General features: G+C 37.4%; 5 protein-coding genes across 9 annotated transcripts; 1 reads left to right on the top strand and 4 right to left on the bottom strand.

The window, feature by feature from the left end:
* The first annotated feature begins 3304 nt into the window (after window positions 1-3304).
* On the top strand, window positions 3305-5499 carry LOC18021197 (myosin-binding protein 7). 2 transcript variants are annotated; one of them, XM_024157852.1, is made up of 4 exons: window positions 3305-3574; window positions 3981-5041; window positions 5150-5196; window positions 5289-5499. In XM_024157852.1, the coding sequence occupies exons 2-4, from the start codon at window positions 4034-4036 to the stop codon at window positions 5389-5391; spliced, it is 1158 nt and encodes a 385-aa protein (XP_024013620.1). In that variant the 5' UTR covers window positions 3305-3574; window positions 3981-4033; the 3' UTR covers window positions 5392-5499. The 2 variants fall into 2 exon arrangements, with proteins under 2 accessions (XP_024013620.1, XP_006403543.1); XM_006403480.2 differs by having other exon boundaries at window positions 3783-5041.
* Window positions 5500-5666: 167 nt separating this feature from the next.
* LOC18021196 (protein downstream neighbor of Son) lies at window positions 5667-10187 on the bottom strand. Its single transcript, XM_006403479.2, has 14 exons — window positions 9847-10187; window positions 9668-9741; window positions 9459-9591; window positions 9286-9374; window positions 9052-9202; window positions 8778-8968; window positions 8262-8476; window positions 8072-8170; window positions 7559-7680; window positions 6785-6886; window positions 6535-6644; window positions 6342-6429; window positions 6122-6258; window positions 5667-6019 (listed from the first exon to the last, which is right to left on the bottom strand). Exons 1-14 carry the CDS (start codon window positions 9895-9897, stop codon window positions 5797-5799), a joined length of 1785 nt encoding a protein of 594 aa, XP_006403542.2. The 5' UTR covers window positions 9898-10187; the 3' UTR covers window positions 5667-5796.
* Window positions 10188-10501: 314 nt separating this feature from the next.
* Window positions 10502-14085, bottom strand: LOC18021195 (midasin). 2 transcript variants are annotated; one of them, XM_006403477.2, is made up of 4 exons: window positions 13860-14085; window positions 12661-13675; window positions 11171-12567; window positions 10502-10819 (listed from the first exon to the last, which is right to left on the bottom strand). In XM_006403477.2, exons 2-3 carry the CDS (start codon window positions 13664-13666, stop codon window positions 11201-11203), a joined length of 2373 nt encoding a protein of 790 aa, XP_006403540.1. In that variant the 5' UTR covers window positions 13667-13675; window positions 13860-14085; the 3' UTR covers window positions 10502-10819; window positions 11171-11200. The 2 variants fall into 2 exon arrangements, with proteins under 2 accessions (XP_006403540.1, XP_006403541.1); XM_006403478.2 differs by having other exon boundaries at window positions 11171-13675.
* Window positions 14086-14449: 364 nt separating this feature from the next.
* On the bottom strand, window positions 14450-17070 carry LOC18021194 (histone-lysine N-methyltransferase SETD1B). Of its 2 annotated transcripts, none has more exons than XM_024157908.1 (2): window positions 16978-17070; window positions 14450-16829 (listed from the first exon to the last, which is right to left on the bottom strand). In XM_024157908.1, the coding sequence occupies exon 2, from the start codon at window positions 16819-16821 to the stop codon at window positions 14629-14631; it is 2193 nt and encodes a 730-aa protein (XP_024013676.1). In that variant the 5' UTR covers window positions 16822-16829; window positions 16978-17070; the 3' UTR covers window positions 14450-14628. The 2 variants fall into 2 exon arrangements, with proteins under 2 accessions (XP_024013676.1, XP_006403539.1); XM_006403476.2 differs by having other exon boundaries at window positions 14547-15728; window positions 15822-17050.
* A 969-nt stretch (window positions 17071-18039) lies between these two features.
* Window positions 18040-20652, bottom strand: LOC18021193 (probable RNA-binding protein ARP1). 2 transcript variants are annotated; one of them, XM_006403475.2, is made up of 6 exons: window positions 20348-20652; window positions 20107-20248; window positions 19430-19574; window positions 19258-19300; window positions 18940-19174; window positions 18040-18221 (listed from the first exon to the last, which is right to left on the bottom strand). In XM_006403475.2, exons 1-6 carry the CDS (start codon window positions 20531-20533, stop codon window positions 18178-18180), a joined length of 795 nt encoding a protein of 264 aa, XP_006403538.1. In that variant the 5' UTR covers window positions 20534-20652; the 3' UTR covers window positions 18040-18177. The 2 variants fall into 2 exon arrangements, with proteins under 2 accessions (XP_006403538.1, XP_024013500.1); XM_024157732.1 differs by having other exon boundaries at window positions 18040-18215.
* Window positions 20653-20827: the final 175 nt, after the last annotated feature.

Here is a 20827-nt window from a genome sequence, read left to right as displayed (position 1 = left end):
TTTTTTTTTTTTGGTTGATCGTCGTGTACTGTAAGTGTGCATGAGGGCGCGTCCGACGTTGGATCGACAAACGGTTTTCACCAGTAGATTCGTCTCGTCGAGGGCTTCGATTTGATATGTAGATCGTCTTCTGGTTCCTCACGGTTTGGAAGATATGCGTCTTTTAAGTTTCGACTTGCTTTTAGGGTTTTGGTGGTGGCCGGATTTATTAGGGTTTTTCGCTCAGAAAGTCTTATCGTGCTGATAACGTGTTGTGAAAACTTAGAAACTTTATTAATCACTGGAATGTATATATAGAGTACATAGGGAATCTAAGTTAAGTACAATGCCCTGATGGGCCTAATGGGCCGGTATAAGAATCCATATATGATATGTGTTATAACATATTGATCATTTTCGTCTTTTTTTTGTATTGTCTGTTTCGTCTTTTGTGTTTGCTCTAAGAGTTTTTTTTTTTGGGTCAAAAACATTCTTATTATTATCTTGTTTTGTTTACTCGATTTTGTATAAGACTAATTCGTTGTGTCATTGATTTACTGGTTAGAAGAAGAGAGTGATTGTTTTAGTAGTAGTGGGTGGCCAAAATAGCATATTCTCTTATATAGTATCATTTTCCCTTTTTCTTTCGTTTTTATATACTCATAATATATTGTATTGCGTCAAAATTTGACATATTTCATTTTGATTATCAAATTTAACATAAGCATATTACGCGTCATATTCCAATTTGATTATCATTGATGTAGCTTGTTTGTGAAAGTATAACTAAAAGTATATTATAACTTGAAAGCACTTAACAAAAATTACTAAATGCGTCAGTGACTTAACAAATGATGATCACGGAAAAATGATAATTATCAAAATCCTTTCGTTTGTCTTCATGAATTTTAATTCATTTGTCGTACCTATTATCTTCATGCATATTTTAGACTACAAACATTTTTTTTAAAAAAAACTGAATCATCCCTAACTATTAAAACTCATCATATACTTGTTGGGATATCAATCTATTTCCCACATTGAAAATTTAGACAAAAAAATGTCTAATATATAAGTTATGTTTAAAAGTAATTAGTATGAAGCTTTTTGGGAAAGAATTAAAAAAAATCTATGCGGGTTTTACCACTTAAGTCTAAAATAGACAATATTATACTAATAGAAAGTTAAACATGAGTTTTAAAAACCTAACAATTGATATCAGAACGAAGTTTTAGAAAAAGTGGACATGGACAAGTGATGGGTTATGTGTTTGGTGTGGAAGAGAGAGTCCTCAATGTGACCTGGCGATTGGGATGCCGGTCCCTTGTATCGAAAATTTTTCTGACGGTGAGAAAAAACCTAAAAACAAATCTGAACAAGCTTTACCACTTGAACTCAACATGAATAATATTATACTAATAAAAAGTTGGACATGGATTTTAAAAACCTAACAATATTTTATAGTCTCAGACTGAATAATTATTTAAAATGACCGAAATAAATGTTTTGGTTTGTCATCTTATTGTCCTTCCCATGTTTTATGGATCAATTTATACAATATAGTCTTTCGCAAGAATATCAAAATACAACCATCAATAAAATGTTCATACTTCTAGTTAGTTCACTATGTTGTAGATATATTACTATAGAAACATCTTCAAAAACTCGATGTTCTTCTAAGAAAGCGGGACTTGATCGAATGATTGAGGCGTTAATCAGAAATTTGACAGCACTATCGTGAAATAGGGAGGACAAATCTTAGTGGGTCCTTCAACGTATCTTTGTAGTACACCTTCATAAATGCTCTTCCAAGTCATCATTCCGACAAAATATTCTAGGGACATTGCAAATGTTGGGTTTAGTCGTTAGACAATAGACTACCTTAAAATCGGTTGACATAAGTCACATACGTTCTATACTGTATATATAAAAAAACGTAAATATGGTAGACAAAAAGTCACAAAAAATGTTTCTTTATTCAATCATAATCCGTGTACAACTTTTTGCAATACGAACAAATATTGTTTTATAATATCAAAATTTTTAATACATTTTGTATCAACCATTTGAGCAAACATCATGCATACCTTTTGAAACACTTAAGAAAATTTTGTAAAGTCTAGTGTCCTATCCTAAACCAGTTGAGCGGATTTCTTGTGAAATCTGCTGTTGTGATCCAAAACAATTGAATAAACTTACTATAGAGTTCTCTAAGCAATTGACTAAAATCTGATGGCTTGAGGTTATTCTGGCCACAACTCCACCTTTTTGTATTTGTGGGCCAGGCTTTTGCTTAAGCCCAAAAGAAAACAAAATCCATGCCAAAGGAGTGATTTACAATACAGAGACATTTGCAACAAAAACCTCAAACTAACCTTATTCTACAAGATATTCCTTAGACTTAAAAATGGATTTTGGTGGTTGATTCAAACTTTCATTTAATAGTTTAATATGTATCTAATATCATCATCAAAATAATTTCAGATATGCACCTAGTTGGCTAGTTTATATCATAAGGTAATATTAGCTTTCAATTATGTACTTTCATCTTGTTTAGACTATAAGGGTTGAAAAAGAATCAGTGTATTAGTTTCCATTTCCCCTTCTTTTTGTTTCTAAGTTTTCCACTTTCCTATTTCATTTTTATTTTCATTATTTTATTTATTTATTAAATAGTCACGTGTTACAACCACCTTTTAGTAATTATAGTTTTTATGCCACAATCAAAATTTAAAGAGACACAAAATCCTTGTGAGCCAACACATAAACCAATGAAACTAATTTCTACCTATATAGCCAACCATATTTATGTAAAGTTTTGTTTTTCTTACTTTTTTGGGGAGGGTTATAAAATGTAGCGACTATATTTGGGCCTATTAAAGGAACAAACACAATTAAAGAAAATAAACAGAGTGATCTATCCAAAATTACTGAGGTCTGATAAGAAATTTATCTTAAGAAAAAGATCATGAAGAAACATATTATCAAGCTGGTCGAACTTTGATTGAAATTTCTGTTTATGATATTGCTTAGGCTTGGTAGATCGGTAAACATTTATGAATCTGATCGTAAATCTAAACTTGTTCAGGTATGATTCTAAGTCTAACTATATGCTAATATAAATCTATTTTGAGCTTTCGAATTTTTCTCTCCACCCGTCCATTAATTTTCTCTTGATTTACAAACTCACAAATATTTCACTAGCTGATTATTTTCGCTACGAACATTTTTATTTAATTTTGGCTTTTCCCTCATAAAAATGACAAAATTTATTCATGATATTACTACTCTCTCTCTCTCTGGGCACGTAGCCCAAGAACTATGAAATGCGCTCCGATAAAGGAGGGAGAGAGATGAGGAAGATGGAGAATCAAAGACAAATACAAAAACAAAACCTTCCTTATCCTCCTAAATTCTCCCTCTTTTCTCCTATTGGATTTTCCATCTTCTCTCCCTCCGGAAAATCCCGCCGTTTCTAGCATTTTCCTCTCTGTTTTCTTCCCGGGAAACAGAAGGAAAATTTCATCTTTTTTTTTTCCGGAAGGAGAGATCTTTGTGAATAGGTAGCTGCACCAATCATAGCTTTCGTGTCGAGGTAAATAAGATTATGTGTATTCTTTTCTATTCTTGAGTTTCTTTCTTGAAAATATACCTTGTTTGGGTTTTTGAGAATTCACAACTTATCTTCTCTGTTTGGCTATGTGGAAACTTTCTTGCAATTTCTTAACGGCAATGTTGTTTTGTTTTTCCTGGGTCTTTCTTTATTCAGTTACGGTGGCTCATTGTTGTGTATGTTTCTGCAGTTCAATTAGAGAATGAAACAAAGGTTCTTGCTTTTTATTAGATTCAGAAGCTAGGGTTTTTGGAAACGTACTAGAATCTTAGCATTTTGAGATTGGAGTTTGGGTAACTCATGGATTCTGAATTGAGATTTCCTACAAGAGATGTGGTGAAATGCTGCGATTTTGGTTGTGATTATTCTCTTGGGGCATGTTCTTCAGATCCTTGGACTAGAACGGTGAAAAGAAAGTTCAACGAATTCAAAGAAGGGAACATGTTGTTGTTACGAGGCTCTTCTGATTCATCTTCAAACGCAAAGTTACTAGTTGAGAATGAATGTGCTGCTTTACTCGAGGCTCTGTCTAGCCAAAGAGAAACAGTGAACGGTCTTCACTTGGAGCTTGAAGAAGAGAGAAACGCTGCTGCATCAGCAGCGAATGAGACAATGTCGATGATACTTAGGTTGCAGAGAGAAAAGGCTGAGATACAGATGGAAGCTCGGCAATTCAAATCGTTTGCTGTGGAGAAAATGACGCATGACCAAGAAAAGCTCACGGCTTTGGAGGAGTTGTTGTATGAGAAAGAGCAAGCTATCGAGGCCTTGTCTTATGAGGTCGAAGCTTACAAACATAGATTGTTGAGCTATGGGGTAACCGAAGCAGAGATGCATGATCAGATACTTGGTTTTGGCAGAGACTCTAGCACGGTCGGTATTGATGTTTACCCGTGTGAAGTCACTTCTTTGAAATGTAGTGTAGATGAGAACCGGAGCGTACCAGATGGTAATATTGATGTGATCGCTGCACAGTCTCCAAGATGGCCATATTATGATCCAAATTCGCCTCTAGGAACTGCAAAAGAAATAAAGGGGACAGTTTTCACAGACTCTCCTATGTCCACTAGTAGCGACAGAGTTTACACTATAGACTCAATTCATGTGGGAGTTTCTGAAGTTAAGATTGACGACGAGCCTAGCAAGATGAGTAAAGGAAAGTTGAACGGTGATCAATGGAATTCTCCGAGGTACCAAGAACCGTTCCCGACTCAGCAAGGAGTTAATGAGCCAGATATTGAGAAGCTTTACACAAGGCTTCAAGCACTTGAGGCTGACAGAGAATCATTGAGACAGATCATTGTATCTATGAGGACAGACAAAGCTCAGTTGGTGTTACTGAAAGAAATCGCACAGCATTTATCAAAAGAAACTGTCTCAACAAACAGGCGAGACCCAGTTAGCAAAATGCCATCTTTTAAAGCATTCTCTGTAGTAACTGTCTTCAAGGTAAATAATCAGAATCTCTCTAGTATTGAACCCTCACATGTTGCATATTGCTTGCTTAAACTGTGCGTAAGCCTGAATTTTGCTCTCCCTCCATTCTTGTGTTTTCAGTGGATTGTGTCTTTTGTTTCTTGGAAAAGGAAAGCCAATCCAAACAAGTAAGTAGATTTACGAGTTAAAAGACTTGCTTTATGGTTCTAATTGTGGTATGACTGCTCTCTGATAAATTCACTTATAAATTGCAATGCAGGTATGTCTACGACTTGTCAGCAAATAATATGGGGATGCTTATGATTCTAGGCGAGGGATCTCGAACTAGGAGATGGAGTTGTTTAACAAGTTCACATGTCTAGATATCCATTTATTTCTTCTTGGCATAGTTAGTGCAAAATGAATGTACATTTACCTTTATTGCAAGACATCCAATCAAACATGAACGGATGATTCATCTTCTGGTTGAATTTATATCAATCCAAAGTTAATTCTTTACCTTTTGTTTTTCGATCTTACGTCTCCTGGAAGCCAAAGATCCTAACACAGCTTTAAGTGCTTTGACAAAAAAAGGCCAATCTATTATGCATAATTAAAATCAGCAATCAAAGCAACGTTATATAATACATTGCCATCAAATATGTTTCCTGATATGTCCAGCCAAATTGCGAATTTTAAAATTAACATTGGGTTGATTATTTGATTCTAGGGTCATACATTTAACGATGAAAACCTGGAAAAAGAGAGGAAACCAAAGCAAATACAGATCACGAGGGAGACAGCAAAACAGTGTAAGACTTGTTGCGATACTTCAAGCTCTTTAGATGGCCTGATCGAAGCTGAGGGCAGATCACTGCTCCGGGGATGCCAGGTGCATCATCATAGTTTGCTTCTTCTGTGCCTTCTATGACTCTAGACTCAGGCTCGGTTTTCTCAGGGATTTGTGGTAGACCCATGTTTAAGCTAACCGAGGTTGGCTCCGTCACAAAACTGAATTCAACTCACAGTATGTTAGCATTTCCTAACAGAGACTTCAGTTTTCGGTTTCCTAACAAAGAGAAGAGAAGAGAAAGAGATTTTGCATCAACGAACCTAACTTCAAAGTTTTGTCCATTAGCACCCACATTTGCACAAATCTTGCTAATTATCCACGGCGGAAGATATTCGCCCTTAATCTCGACCATGCAGCAATTTGTATGATCTGTTTTTACCATCTCCGTGCACTTGATCTGGCGATCAAAGAACAAGTATTCTCAAAATGTAAAGAGAATTCACAGATTACAGACCAAAGCGCAAATGTAAGAAAATATACCTCAGGAGAAGACACTGCAGCATTTTGAAATGGTACAGGTGAATATAATACAGGAACGTCTGCGGTGAGAAGAAATTCCAAAGAAGACCTACGCATGATTGGGAAACAATGGTTATACTATATACATCACATAAATTCGTTATTTAGATGTGCCCGATATGTAACTTCTTTTCCAAAAAAAGTTCATACGCACCTATAATTTAACAGAAGATCATACAATCCATGTACGTTCTCATTTCCATCAAAAGCCAAGAAAGATTCTGGAGTATTATCTGTGTTAGAGACGGAACGCAAACGACGAGTCTGCATCCATTACCAGGAGGAGTCAGAAAAATACGCCGATACTCTCCCATAATACCAGGTGCTTCATATGGTTCATAATACTGGAATATTCACCCTCACAGATATATAGTTTCTGAATATGTAACTGAAGGTGCACAAACCTGGCCAAGGTTATGATTCTCAATCTCTGAGAGTTCAGCAAGATCTTCAACAGTGGTCTGATCCATTTTAGTTTTGCAAAGAGGCATAGAGTAGCAGACGTCCTGTGAAAAACATATACAGTGCATATTAAATAAAGTACAGATGACTGCAAAAGGATTACATAACAGATAAGAAAAAGACAATGGATAATCTTATATTTGACTCTTGATGTGTCAATTATTGATTCAGCATACTATACTTTACCCTTGATGCAAGAGCCTAACATGTATAAGGAATTCCGAATAAAGTTGCAGAACAGCAACACCAAATTGTTGCTTAAACCAAATTCCTTATATCTCACTGATATGGAACAAAATAGTTATTGGTGACCTGTTAAAAAGTTCTATCATCTGTGAACCGAAAATTACTACAACATGCTGCAAACTACAAAACGTTGAAGGCTAGCCTCACTGACCAAAAAGCACATGGCTTCTCAAAGTTTGAGAAAACGAAGTAAAGATGTGTAGACGAGAATAAAGTTCCTATTACAGTAGCACCCTGACTTTAGTTTATGTGCAACTTTTGGCAAAACTTTACTAAAATTTCATAAAGTCCTATCAAAGATGCAGTCAACCAAGGAACTTGTAAAACCCTTTTTGAAAAAAAATTACTTAACAGATGCTGCAGCCTAGTTACACTTGTTTGAAAGTCTCACGGAAAGAAAAACACAATCAATTTGAATAAAACTAAATAAAGCAGAAGGCTTAGCAATACACAGGGAGCACATATCTTACAAGGTCTTTGAGAATAGCTCTCAATCTTCTAGTTGACTGAGTGATATAGGCATTGCATGAGCGTTTGACACCCCCTGACTCACAGCTTCCAGTGAACATAGCCACAAACTGTGAAGTACAAACTACAATCGAACAATGTACAACTAAATTTAGTTTCATTTCAAGAGTATTGGCATACCTATCATTTACAGTAACAGAGATGGAATATGAGAAACAAGCTGTGCATGAAAATTCACATCTTAATAAAAATAATAGTGCGACTTTGATACATCTTTGCCAAGACAGAAAAGTAACAGCAAGGTTTATGCGAGTTCTTCTAAAGGAAAGTGCAAGTGAGAAACAAAACACATAGGGATCTGTCTCTGTGGAATTTTTTTTTTCCACCTACATGCATATGTATGACATTATGCAAGCACTAAAAGTTTCCAGTGCCATTGATGTTATCTTCATTAATGTAGTGTTATACCGTAAGAAAAGTCACATCCAAATCAAGCAGATATACGATGAGATTACCATAAAATATTTTGCAAAGATTCTTCCGAAACATAAAATATAGACTTCGAAAAGCATCTTCCCATGCCAATTGTCGCTTTTGTAGAAAATCAACTTCGCCTAAAATAGCAAAATGAAGATCTCTTTATAAAATTTAAGAGGAAGATAAGTGATATAAGAAGGCATAGCTCAGGAACTCTCATTAACAAACCTCTGTCTTGTCCAGATGCTACCAAAGCCGAAATGATAAAAGGTGGCAAGGTGGACTGAGGATGAACCCAAGAGTGTAGTGACATGGAATTTAACACCTGGGAAACCACAGCTGATCCAGAACCACTACTGTTATCTTGATTAACCATACTACACGACAGCGACTTTAGCTGTGGCATACCATTGTAAGTGCTACCCATGATTGACCTATGTAACCTTAGAACAACATTAGAATGAAAAATAATATACCGAGTCAAATTTCAGAGGCAAAACAAAAACACGATTTCAACATGATATAATACGTAAGAGAAGAGAAAATGAAAGGATTACTTATGTCTGATAACAATACAATTTTTATCTAGCATCATCTTTAAGTGGTATGCTGTAACTAATATAAGATGTCAAGGAGGATACACTAAGAATCAACTAAATCCTATGCTCGAAATTAAAGAATAAGCGAATATTGATTCTGTTCTTACCATATCTGTACAGGAATATCAGAATTAGCTCAACTCACCAATTTAATGGAGAAGAGGAGACAAGTCGAACATACGTCTTCATGGAAAGGTCCAGAGGAATCTTTTGCCCAGGAACATGGATCTCAGACATGAAATGTCCACTTAGTAAAGCAGTATCAGATTTCCCTGTTATGTCACCAGGATGAACCGGCAATGGTTCACAAGTGGCAAGTCCTTTCAGTGCTTTGTTCTGTTAAAAGACCACGTCAATATTACCAAGACGATATATATATAGCCATCTGAAATGATCAAAGACTACCACGTGAAGCATACCATGTCAATATCTGGCAAGCAGGATAACTCTTCACCCCTGGTTGAAAGTTCTGTGACACTGCGAAATATGCTCTGGCTACATCTCTCAGGTGTTTGACTTGCTTGGACGTGAGTAACATTAGAAACTTCACTAGAAGCATTATTGTCCTCACTGGTAAGACATTATGGCATTAACATAAGTAAAAGCAAAGAAAGTCAGCTCACTCCAGATAGAAATTGCTTAAGGCATTTTACCGAATAAGTTGTTGTCTTTTGATGGCAGCAACATTTGAGAGTAAAGAAACATTGATTAGGCTGCTGGATTGCTCTTTCGCATCAGTTTCCTGTGGTAAAGACAAATAAAACTACATAATTTTTTCTCACAAAATTAAAGGAATCAAGAATCAGAATTCAAAGAGGTTGTGAACCTTGAAGTTTTCTTTGCCAGAGAGCATCCAAGGGCGAGCCTTTTTGACAGGATACAGTTCATCCATACGCATCTCAATGTATTTTGGATTCCTCAAAAGGTCTTGTTTCTTGAGCCCATTTTCCCTCTCAGTACTAGTACCAACATAATCTAGTAAGAAACATATATAAGTTCAACAACAAATTGATAAACGTGATGATTTTTGATTACCTCTTGCAAGGGCGTAATGCATCAAAAGATTCTTTAGCTTGGTCCACGAAACTAGTCCGCTTCAGTTGTTCTCCCTGGTGTGTTGTGGAACGGGATTAGTATTTGAACAAACAATCTCTAAAAGATAACTCTAAAACTCAACACTGCATAATCGAAGAGAGGGAAAGCAAAATGCTTACTCTGAGTTCAGTGGGCGTCTTCCTCTTACCTTTTGGCCCTCCAGCCATCATTAGTTTAAAAAAAAAAAAGCGCGACCACGGCGATCTCAGGCGAAGGAAAGATCGCCGGAACCTGTCGAGGCGAGGCGAGAGACTTTATGCGGTCGGCTTTTGGATTTCAGGCGTGAGGTCTGTGAAATTAGTCCGCCGGGTAAGTAATTTAGGTTTCAGATTCAGATTGCGTAAGCCGCGAAATCCACAGATTAGGAAGACATGATTTGGGCGATGACGAGCTCGTCGTGGTGTGAATCTCCACGGCGGGGCTGGGTTAGGTTTTCTTTATTCCCTCTCTCTTTTGTAAATTTTGGGGGAAAAACAAAGTTGGAAGTGAAGGGGAGGGAAGAGGAAAGAGCGTCAAATCGAAATCTAATTTTGAAAAAATTTGGTCACAAATGTTTTTGGATTCCCTCCTTACGTCTGTAATGTATATAATACGGTTTGGTTTAATACGGTTTTTGTTTTGGTTCAGATTTGAGATTTTCTGGAGAATCCAATCTTTAAATTTAGAAATTTTAGAAATCCAGGTTTAGTTTGAAATCAAAACACTTTATCTCTCATAGATTTAAATCGATTAGACCGGATAGAAATCCCTGCGTAAATTAAAATGTTCGAATCATCTCAGCGAACCAAAGTTTAATGCTCCAAATCACTTCAACAACACTCCTAAATAGCACTTGGTTTAATAACAGCAGATTCAAATGTTTTGTCCCTAAAAAGAAGAAGAAGAAGATTGCACCTCTAGCCTCTGACAATTACACATGACATAAACCAAGAACTCCTTGTCTCTAGAAATTAATATGTTCTCTCAAACTATTACACAGCCCTTATGAGATCTCTACCTAACATGTAAAAAAACAAACACAAGCAAGAGCCTCCAAATTTTATTGCGCCACTTCATCGTTTACTTCGCTTGATACCTGCCAATTGTTTTCACCTGAAACACAAAATTCAAACCACTCTGTTAGAATCTTCAGAAGTTCATAAATGCCCTATTCAGAAAAATAAACCAACAAACAAAGACATGGTTCTCATCACTTTGTCGTCATGTACGTGTTAATGGGTCTTAAACTTCCTAGTTGAATCTATACCAGGCTACAATTCATATCCAACTCTTTTCAGTCCACACTACACATGTGAAAAAGTATACACCTTAGCTATTAACAACACCTCAACCTTCAAAGTTCAAACCAGTGGGTATATATAGTCTTAGGATTCAAGCATGAATGATAATATCGAAAGAGGTACAAAAGAGGTTAAAACACAGGGGGTGATGAAGCAGATTTACCTGAAGCGCATGCCTGAATCAAAACTACATCTAAGAGGGAAGAGATAGCGCTGGTTCCTCCTCGCCTAATGACACAACATAAGGCTGAACTTTGAATGTTTCAGTGATTGTAAAGCTTAGCTCGTAATTCACAGCCTTCGTCCCAAAGATATTGAACCTTCCTGCGCTGTTGTAAGCTACCTCGGCATCAGCACCCTTCCTATAGACTACCCTAGCACGGTTATTCTCCTTGTCTACTTCTGTCTGCGACTCCCTTATTGGTCCAAAATGTCTGAACATTTTACTCAGACTCTTCTCAGGGGGTATTGTGTCTGTTTCTGAGAAGTTCATTATAAGCTCAGCTGGTGCATTCTCATCAAAGTTTGCCGGTTTGTCTGAGTCTGATGGAAGAGGAACACTGATCTGAGACTGCCGTCTTCTGTATGGTCGGCGAGTCCTTTTAACCTGAGCAGGTTTCAACTCAACGGGCGTAATTTGATAGTTTCCTTTCTCAGTAGGTGACGTTTGCTCTTCACCACCATTATGGATCACCCTGTCAGTCCAGTATGTGTCCCCCATTTCCTCAAAATCAAATGCTTCGGTTCCTCCTACAGTAGAATTGGATGGTCTACCTCTTTTCTTGCTTACCATTTCTGGGGTGATTTGCTGCGAAGCCGTTGAGTTTCGGAAATCTAAGAAAAAGCCAGCAGCAATTTCAGATACAACGTTCTCTTTATCAGGGTCTGTTGCTGCACAGTGAAGCTGGGATACAAAACTCTCAACAGCAAGAGTTTCATCACCAAGGTTACCACCCTTCAAAACTGAAGGAGTTCCTGCCATCTGACTAGCAGCTCTGGCTATGCATGCACCGATCTTAAAGGACGGCCTTTCGGCAAAAGACACCTTCGCGAATGAAACAGTCTTCCTGCCTTCTCCTGGTGAATCCTCACTCAGGACATCAGCCTTTCGTTTCACACCATTGGTTTTAGTATCAGAATTGGTTCCATCATCAGCATAATCAAAACTGTTTGGATTTTCCTCCATTTCTGTATCTTCCTTTTGGTCTGGATCGATAGTGGGAGCTTCATGAGTAGTGTCATTATCATTTCCCATTGTATCTTGGTGATCTACTGCTTTCTGATCTAAGCATTCATGATCCATATCTTCTTGGTTTTCGTCAGATCCCATAATTGCATCAGAAGCTTCTCTTGGAGATTCTGTAGCAAGACGGGCTTCTTTCGATTCATTTTCAATACCTTGGGCACTTAAGCTTTGTTGATCACGGGACTCAGCATCCACTTTAGCGTCAACGGATTTAAGGGTCTCGACCGTGGCAACTCCCTCTGCCAAGTCAGAAGCTTTCTTATCCTCTTTCAAAGACACATTCCCGGTTTCAGATTTAAGGTCTTGTATATTCCCTGACCAAGATGATACACCACTGAAATCAATAAAGTTGGTAATATCAGAACTTGGATCAAAAAGAGCATTATGATCCACCGGTTCAACTTCACCTGGAGCAGCATCTTCATTGGGACTGTTTGGTTTTGCTAACTCAGCAGATTCAATCGTTTCGGTAACATCACTTGCCATATTAGCACTATCTTTCCGTTCATCAGTTTCCATTTCCTTTACTACATTGGAATCATTCTTGTCAGCTTCAGCTATTGGAACATCTTGGGTTTGTACCATACTTGCACCAGCAGATTCACTGCCAGCATTATCCAAAACACCACCTACTGTAACATTCTTTTCCACCGGCTCTTCTGTTGCATAATCAACTTCCATGGCTTCTCCGTTTTCATCTTCTTCACGACATATTTCAGAAACTTCCGAAACATTTCCTAGGTTTTCTTCGTTCGTGTCCTCTTTGCTTAACTGAGGAGACACCTCTGAAACTTGTGCAGCAACATTCTCTTCATTCGCCTGTTTGCTATCAACATCCATTTTGTTTATATCCTCCTCTTCACTTTTCCTTGCTGCTTCCTCTTCCTCTTGGTCCGTTTTCTCTTCTGAAACAGGAAGCATCTCACCATCGACAGGACTTTGCTGTGACTTCTCAGTCTGAACATTTTGCTCGGCATCATAAGCACCGCCGTTTTCTTCAACTTCACAGTTTTCCTTCTCACCAGTCACCTCATTCCCACCAGAGATTACATTGCCCTCTTCTCCAGCAATTTCATGACTTTCACCATTTACCGGCTTCACCTCAACAGCTCCAGCATCATCGTCACGCTCCACTTGGTTTCCCTCAGTTTCAGGCTCCGTGATAGCATCAGTCTTTTCAACATCACCAGAGCTAAGTGTCTCCTCAATGTTATCCTTGGTCTCAACCAAATCGTCAGGACTTGCATCATCAGAAACCGAATTACCCGTATTGCCATTTCCGACCTCTACCGTGGTGGCATCCTCGAAAGCTAGGGTTTCAGTTTGAGAAGACAAACCTAGTCCTTTACCAGCTCCCTCCGTGGGCTCTCTGCAATCACCAACACTTTCACTTTCCTCTCTCCGTTCCTCCATTGGAATGATCTGATTTCAGCTCAAAATTACTCAATACATCCATGAATTTCAAATATATAAAGAAATTTCGATACTTGGAAACCGAAATCAGGGAAAAGGGTATTCACAACAAGCATGAAAAGTTTGCAGATTTAACAGGTACCCAGAAGTGAAATTAAAACAGCGGAAAAGCTGAAATCGACTGAAAAATTACCTCTTTAGATCTTGCGAGAAGTGGAGAAACGAAACAAGCAGAGGGGTTTGGGTCTCAGATACAGAGACGGAGTGTAGGTTTCAAATAAAGAAGAAGAAAAGACGATCTCCGAAGAGAAAGAGAGAGAGAGAGAGAGAGATCTAAGCTGGGTAGCGAGCGGCACACCGAATTCGTCAGTCGAGTCTGTTTTGAACAGCAGTCATGAGCAGCACCAGATTTCTTTTGTTCTTCGAGAAATAGATAATACCCAACAAAAAAAAGGAAAAAAAAATGTACTTGGAGATAAAACCCTGTAATATTTTTTTTTATTTAATTAACGAATTTCATTATCCAAATATTCTTGTGTTTTTTTTTTTTGAGTATTTTGATTTCGCGACATACTTGACTTGTCCCTACTTTTGTGGTAAGAAGATGATGTAGCTTGCAATCTAGTAATTATTAGAGCAAACCAGAGAAACTAGCCTTCTCCATTTGCCGCCAATTTCGAAGAAGAACGCAAGAAACTATGTTATATCTTCCAAGTTTTTATGATGATATGAAGATGTGGAATGAGTGTGCGAAGACGAGGGCGTTGATGAGAGACAGGAGGCTTTATGATGTAAGAATTTTTACTACCTTTTAAAAAAAACCAGAGAGACAACCTAGGCTAAGAAAATCCTGTGCATTCAAAGAAACATACACATCAGCTTTCTAACAAGTAGACTTTATAGTGAACGAAAACATAAGAAGCAAAATAGATTTAAACCATGCATGAATCAAAACTACATCTCTAAGAGGGAAGAGATAGTGCTACTTCCTCCTCGCCTAATGACACAACATAAGGCTGAACTTTGAATGTTTCAGTGATTGTAAAGCTTAGCTCGTAATTCACAGCCTTCGTCCCAAAGATACTGAACCTTCCTGCGCTGTTGTAAGCGACCTGGGCATCACGACTCTTTCTATAGACTACCCTAGCACGGTTATTCTCCTTGTCTACTTCTGTCTGCGACTCCCTTATTGGTCCAAAACACCTGAACATTTTACTCAGGCTCTTCTCAGGAGGTATTGTATCTGTTTCTGAGAAGTTCATTATAAGCTCAGCTGGTGCATTCTCATCAAAGTTTGCCGGTTTGTCTGAGTCTGATGGAAGAGGAACACTGATCTGAGACTGTCGTCTTCTGTATGGTCGACGAGTCCTTTTAACCTGAGCAGGTTTCAACTCAACTGGCACAACTTGATAGTTTCTTTTCTCAGTAGGTGGAGTTTGCTCTTCACCACCATTATGGATCACCCTGTCAGTCCAGTATGTGTCCCCCATTTCCTCAAAATCAAATGCTTCGGTTCCTCCTACAGTAGAATTGGATGGTCTACCTCTTTTCTTGCTTACCATTTCTGGGGTGATTTGCTGCGAAGCCGTTGAGTTTCGGAAATCTAAGAGAAAGCCAGCAGCAATTTCAGATACAACGTTCTCTTTATCAGGGTCTGTTGCTGCACAGTGAAGCTGGGATACAAAACTCTCAACAGCAAGAGTTTCATCATCAAGGTTACCACCCTTCAAAGCTGAAGGAGTTCCTGCCATCTGACTAGCAGCTTTGGCTATGGATGCACCGATCTTAAAGGACGGCCTTTGGACAAAAGACACCTTCGCAAATGAAACAGTCTTCCTACCTTCTCCTAGTGAACCCTCACTCAGGACATCAGCCTTTCGTTTCACACCATTGGTTCTAATATCAGAATCGGCTCTATCATCAGCATAATCAGAAGTGATTGGATTTTCTTCCATATCTGTATCTTCCTTTTGGTTTGGTTCAATACTTGGAGCTTCTTGTTGATCTACTGCTTTCTTATTTAAGCATTCATGATCCTTCTCTTTAAGGTCTTGTATATTTCCTGACCAACATGATACACCACTGAAATCAATAAAGTTGGTAATATCAGAACTTGGATCAAAAAGAGCATTCTGATCCACTGGTTCAACTTCACCTGTAGCAGCATCTTCAGAGGGACTGTTTGGATCTGCTGAATCAGAAGGTTCGATTGTTCCGCTAAGATCAGTTGCCATATCAACATTTTCTTGCCGATCATCAATTTCCATTTCCTTTGCTACATTAAAATCACTCCCGTCAGCTTCAGCTATCTGGATATCTCGGGTTTGTACCACACTTGCACCAGCAGATTCATTTCCAGTATTATCCAAAGTGCCACCTACTTTAACATCATTTTCCACCAGTTCCTCTGCCGCATAATCGATTTCCATGGCTTCTCCATTTTCTTCTTTTTGGTTAACATTGGTTATTTCTTCGCCCGTTTCCCCTTTGCTTAATTGTGTATACTCCTCTGGAACTTGTGCAGATTCTGAATGCTTAACATCTGTTGTCTCAGCTCCCACATTTTCCTGTTCATGTTCTTCCTTTGCCTGTTTGCTATGAACATCCATTTTGTCATTATCCTCCTCGCTTTTCTCTGTTGGTTCTTTCTTCCCGTCAGAAAGCGTCTCACCATCAACTGAGCTCTGCTGGGAATTTTCAGTTTGAACGTTTGGTTCGGCATCACTAGCACCACTGTTTGGCTTCTCATCACTCACTTCGTCTCCAGCAGAGGTTACAGTCTCCTGACTCTCCTCCTCTCCTGCCTCTACGTCACATTCCATGTTATTTCTCTCAACTTCAGTCGTCTCAAAATCATCAGGGCTAACTATCTTCTCAACGTTATCTTTAGCCTCAACACTTCCAACATCAGCTTTCACATGTTTTTCAACAGAAACCGAATTACCCGTATTGCCATCTTCATTAGCTGAACCTCCATCATCTGAGTTTGCATCAGGCGCATCAACATCGCAAACACCTGAATCGGAAGCCTCAACCGTAGTGGCTTCCTCAGCTAGGGTTTCAGTTTTAGAAGATAAAACTCTCCCATTACCAGCTTCTTCCATGGGCTCTCTGAAATCACCAAAAAAATCACTTTCCTCTCTCTGTTCCTCCATGGAATTATCTGGTTGCAGCTCAATCACTCAATGTATCGATGGATTTATTATAAGTAAAGCCGAAAACTTGGAACAGAAATCGGGGGCAAGGTTCCAGATTACACTGACACCGGAAAATCGAATTAACAATGGAGAAGCTGAAATCGACGGAATTACCTCTTTAGATCTTGCGAGATTTAGAGAAGATGAAAAACGAGGTTAGGGCTTTGGGTCTCAGTTACAGAGACGAGTGTCGAGAAGAAGAAGAGGCAATTTTCAGAGAGAAAAAAACTATAAATCCTTCTGGCTACTGCGTCGCAAATATTTATTTATTTGCGAGATTAAACCTCAACTTTTTCTCCGATTTTGTTTTAAGCCATAATTGTTTTCACTTTTACGATCAAACTTTTCAAGTTACTAAAAGAACCACTTTTTTCAATTTGTGCAATTTGAGTTACTAATTTTATTCAAATTGAACAAATACGAACTCTTGCTAAAATTTATGTGTAAATTATGTAATTTTAGCGTTGAATTAGATTCCACCAAATTGCGGGATTTATAATTGTTGCTCTAAATCAAAACGTTGTGAATTCAATTACAACCATCATGGTTCAGAAAACAAAATTTAAATTCAAATTCAATCATCATGGATTCTTGGTTCAGAGAAAAAAAACTCTATGATTATGATTTTGCTATTCTAATGCAAATTTATCAACTTGATTCATAGTCACTAGTCACTTCTAATTGTTAGTGTAAGGAATACAAAATGAAACATCAGAAGAGAACAACGTCATTGTGTTGTATTGCGTCTTTTTTTATCCTCTTATGTCACATTACTATTTGATTTGGGAGTTATGTGATTTTTTTTACAGTTTTATTGGCTTTCAATTCATATGGTGATACATCGAAGATACTAAACCAATATGTTACATGTCGTAGCCATAATATTGATTAATGTGAAGTTTAATTTTAGTAGTACTATATGTTCATTAATTGAAATATCTTAATCAATCTTTTTTAAAGGGTTAAGACTAGAGATCAGTTGAAATAACCCCGATCAAATGCCTCATTAAACTTTTTGACATAATTAAAATTGAATTCCTTTTTATACTTTTCTAAAAGTTTCCAACATTCAAATAAGTAGGACTCATAATGGCTAGGGTAACCCAAGAGATAATTAGATCACCTCGTTTGATAGGTTAATTTTAAAAGAAACTCCATTAGCGAGATTAGCTTCAATGAATAAATTATTATATGTAAAGGAACTAAAAATTTCTCTTAAAAAAATGAATTGTGTCTCTAATTAAACATAAAACATGGTAGAAAATGAATAAATTTTGTGCTGAGTCGTTTGATCAACAGCTTGTTGCCTACTCATCAACTTATGGCCTTCTTCATTATGATCTCTCCTCCAACTGTACCTATTCAACAGCCAAAAAAAAAAATTAAAATCTTTATAACATCAGTTTAATATATTTTCCGACACACGAAGATCTTGCATGTAACGGGCCTTTTGTTATTTATGAATTCATCATAAGCACCAGGATCCAACTAAAATATTACAGAGAAACGTGCTACAACGAAGCATCACGTGCCAAAGCAGAGCCTATCTAGCTGAGGGTGGATCCATGTGATACCACATCATGGGCACATGAGGCCATGACTGACAAATATCAAATAACGTGACCAACTTGTGTATACATGTGTGCTTGTGTGTATGTCTCATCAGGTTTTTTTTTTATGCATATATAGTAAATAAATAGATGGATAAGAACTAAAACACTACATACGGAAGACACATAGTGTTAGATTATACTAAATCACTAAATCAAGAATCGCTTCTCTAATTAATTGTACTATTGTAGTTTTATTCACTTAACCATATAAATTTGTAACAGTAAAGTGGGATTATACAAAAACAAAACACTTCTAATTTTATAATATTGACGTAAAAATGTAACATAAATTAAATTAAATTACGTATGACAATTACAATAGTACCTTATGACTAAATTATGTACGTATGACTTGATTAGTCAAATAAGTCATTTTGGATTTTCTCCTTTTTATTGTCTGAAAAAATAGTTTCATTATTATTATTATTATTAAGTTTGGAGTAGAATGGGAAAACAAAAATACCTGATATGGGAGGAGTGGAAAAGGAGTGGGGTTTGGAAAAAGAAGGTTGAGGAAAACCGATGGCCTGAGTTTGGTGATAAGGATAGACAGTGTAGAGAGGCATCACTGGACTTGCCCCAACCACTACTCTTCCTCCACCATACATGTGGTGTTGTTGGTAATATTGCGGTTGCGGCTGCGATTGCGGTTGTGCGTAGTATCCGTTCATATAGCTTCCTCCAACGTATCCCACTTTCTGTTCATTAATTAGATAACATTACAAACGATTTTTTGTTTTCTAAGTGTGGAAAATCATAATTAGGAACCATAGAGACTTACTTGATTATAGGCCATGTTGGGGGCGACGTAGGAAGAAGGGTACCTTAATATTATTTATATGAAAAAACGAACCAATCAAATACCTTATTAATTTAAATACATTTTTTTATTTTTAACATTTATTTTAAGTACATTTTTAAGAAAGTATATTGGACCGTAGAAAATAGTTTACCCGTAGAAAGGAACGGCTTGAATTTGATGATGGAGTTGTTGTTGCTGAAGCTGATGCTGTTGCTGGTGTGTGAATCCCGCAGGGTAGTACCACTGAGCTTGATTCCCTACATTTGCTGACGTGGCTCTACTCATACTCTTTGATCCTTCACATCTCAAAACATCACATTGATAATAAATAATTAAGGTTAAGATTAATTTTGAAAAATTAGATGGGTCCTGAAAAACCTTGGAATGTATGTAACCTATGTATGTTAAATGAACTGCCTACATCAAACCTTTTCTTTCACATTGTAGTATATCCTAACTAAATTGAAAAGCATTACTCTTCGCCAAACCAACAACATAAAATAAATGACAATCTTATCATTAGCTTATGTACACATCTACCATACTACATGCACATAACGATTTCCTTAACAATCCCCGCATACATGACGTTATAACCAATGTTCATATGTATATGACTTTTTCCTTTTTGTTGAAGGTCTTACGTGTGTATGATTAATATATTTTCACTGCGATTTCAATCATTAAGCAATGTAGATACATTGAACGATAAGAAAGCCCCTCTTCCATAGGTTATGAAGATTAGTTTGAATTTCAGCCTGGAAACTCCGGTTATAATTAAACAAAAGAAAATTGTATATCAAAAACTTTGTAAATATATATATGGACCTTGATCAGGAGAGGCCATGGAGGGGGATCTACGAAGGCGGCCACCGAGGGAGGCGATGTTGCAGTTGGCACGGCGGCCATTGATGATCGGAGTCGAGTCTTCGCAAGCCCTCTTCGCAGCCTCCGCATCTTTGAAAGTCACCTTTAAAAAAAAAGAGAAACAAAGAAAACAAAAAAAGTGAGATTACAAAGAAAAGAAAAATAAAAACAGAGAGAGAGAGAAGACTGAAGAGGAACATACAAAGCCATAGCCTTTGGAACGGCGAGTGAGTCTGTCGGAGATGATGACTGCTTCCAAGATATCACCGTACTTGATGAAATGATCATACATTGCTTCTTTGTGAGTGTCCCAAGCTAATCCTCCTACGAACACTTTGGTCAGCTTCGTGTCACCAAAACATCCGTTCACGTTGTTGCTCGTCGTCATTGGATCGTGTGTGTTTTCAGAAAGAGAGAGAGAGAGAGAGAGAGAGAGAGAGAGACCAAATAAGAAAAAGAGAAAGCGAGAGAGAAGGAGAGTGGATTGAATTATTATATATATAAAAAAGGGGAATAATAACAATAAAGAAATTGTGTAAAACAGAGAGTGACAGATTGGTGGACAGGTAAGTCTTAACGTGATCACTACAACCTTCTACAGTATGTCTCTTATGCCTATTTCTTTGAGAAAATGTAAACTTGTCTTAATATGATGGGTTCTTTCAAGCAAAACAACTAATAA

Source organism: Eutrema salsugineum, unplaced genomic scaffold (genome assembly GCF_000478725.1).
Source record: "Eutrema salsugineum unplaced genomic scaffold, Eutsalg1_0 scaffold_16, whole genome shotgun sequence".
Lineage (NCBI taxonomy): Eukaryota > Viridiplantae > Streptophyta > Magnoliopsida > Brassicales > Brassicaceae > Eutrema > Eutrema salsugineum.
The sequence above is the reverse complement of the archived record's forward strand: the minus strand, read 5'-3'. Positions and strand labels throughout refer to the sequence as shown.

Excerpts from the sequence above, each read along its gene's own strand:
- LOC18021197 (XM_006403480.2), top strand. The coding sequence starts at position 3,893 with ATGGATTCTGAATTGAGATTTCCTACAAGAGATGTGGTGAAATGCTGC. Across the intron at positions 5,042-5,149 it reads CTGTAGTAACTGTCTTCAAG|TGGATTGTGTCTTTTGTTTC; the intron begins GTAAATAATCAG and ends TTGTGTTTTCAG. Across the intron at positions 5,197-5,288 it reads AGGAAAGCCAATCCAAACAA|GTATGTCTACGACTTGTCAG; the intron begins GTAAGTAGATTT and ends ATTGCAATGCAG.
- LOC18021196 (XM_006403479.2), bottom strand. The coding sequence starts at position 9,897 with ATGATGGCTGGAGGGCCAAAAGGTAAGAGGAAGACGCCCACTGAACTC. Across the intron at positions 9,203-9,285 it reads AAAAGACAACAACTTATTCG|TGAGGACAATAATGCTTCTA; the intron begins GTAAAATGCCTT and ends ATGTCTTACCAG. Across the intron at positions 6,645-6,784 it reads AGAATCATAACCTTGGCCAG|ACTCGTCGTTTGCGTTCCGT; the intron begins GTTTGTGCACCT and ends TAATGGATGCAG.
- LOC18021195 (XM_006403478.2), bottom strand. The coding sequence starts at position 13,666 with ATGGAGGAACGGAGAGAGGAAAGTGAAAGTGTTGGTGATTGCAGAGAG.
- LOC18021194 (XM_024157908.1), bottom strand. The coding sequence starts at position 16,821 with ATGGAGGAACAGAGAGAGGAAAGTGATTTTTTTGGTGATTTCAGAGAG.
- LOC18021193 (XM_006403475.2), bottom strand. The coding sequence starts at position 20,533 with ATGACGACGAGCAACAACGTGAACGGATGTTTTGGTGACACGAAGCTG. Across the intron at positions 20,249-20,347 it reads GTTCCAAAGGCTATGGCTTT|GTGACTTTCAAAGATGCGGA; the intron begins GTATGTTCCTCT and ends TTTTTTTTAAAG. Across the intron at positions 19,575-20,106 it reads CATGGCCTCTCCTGATCAAG|GATCAAAGAGTATGAGTAGA; the intron begins GTCCATATATAT and ends TGAGATGTGAAG.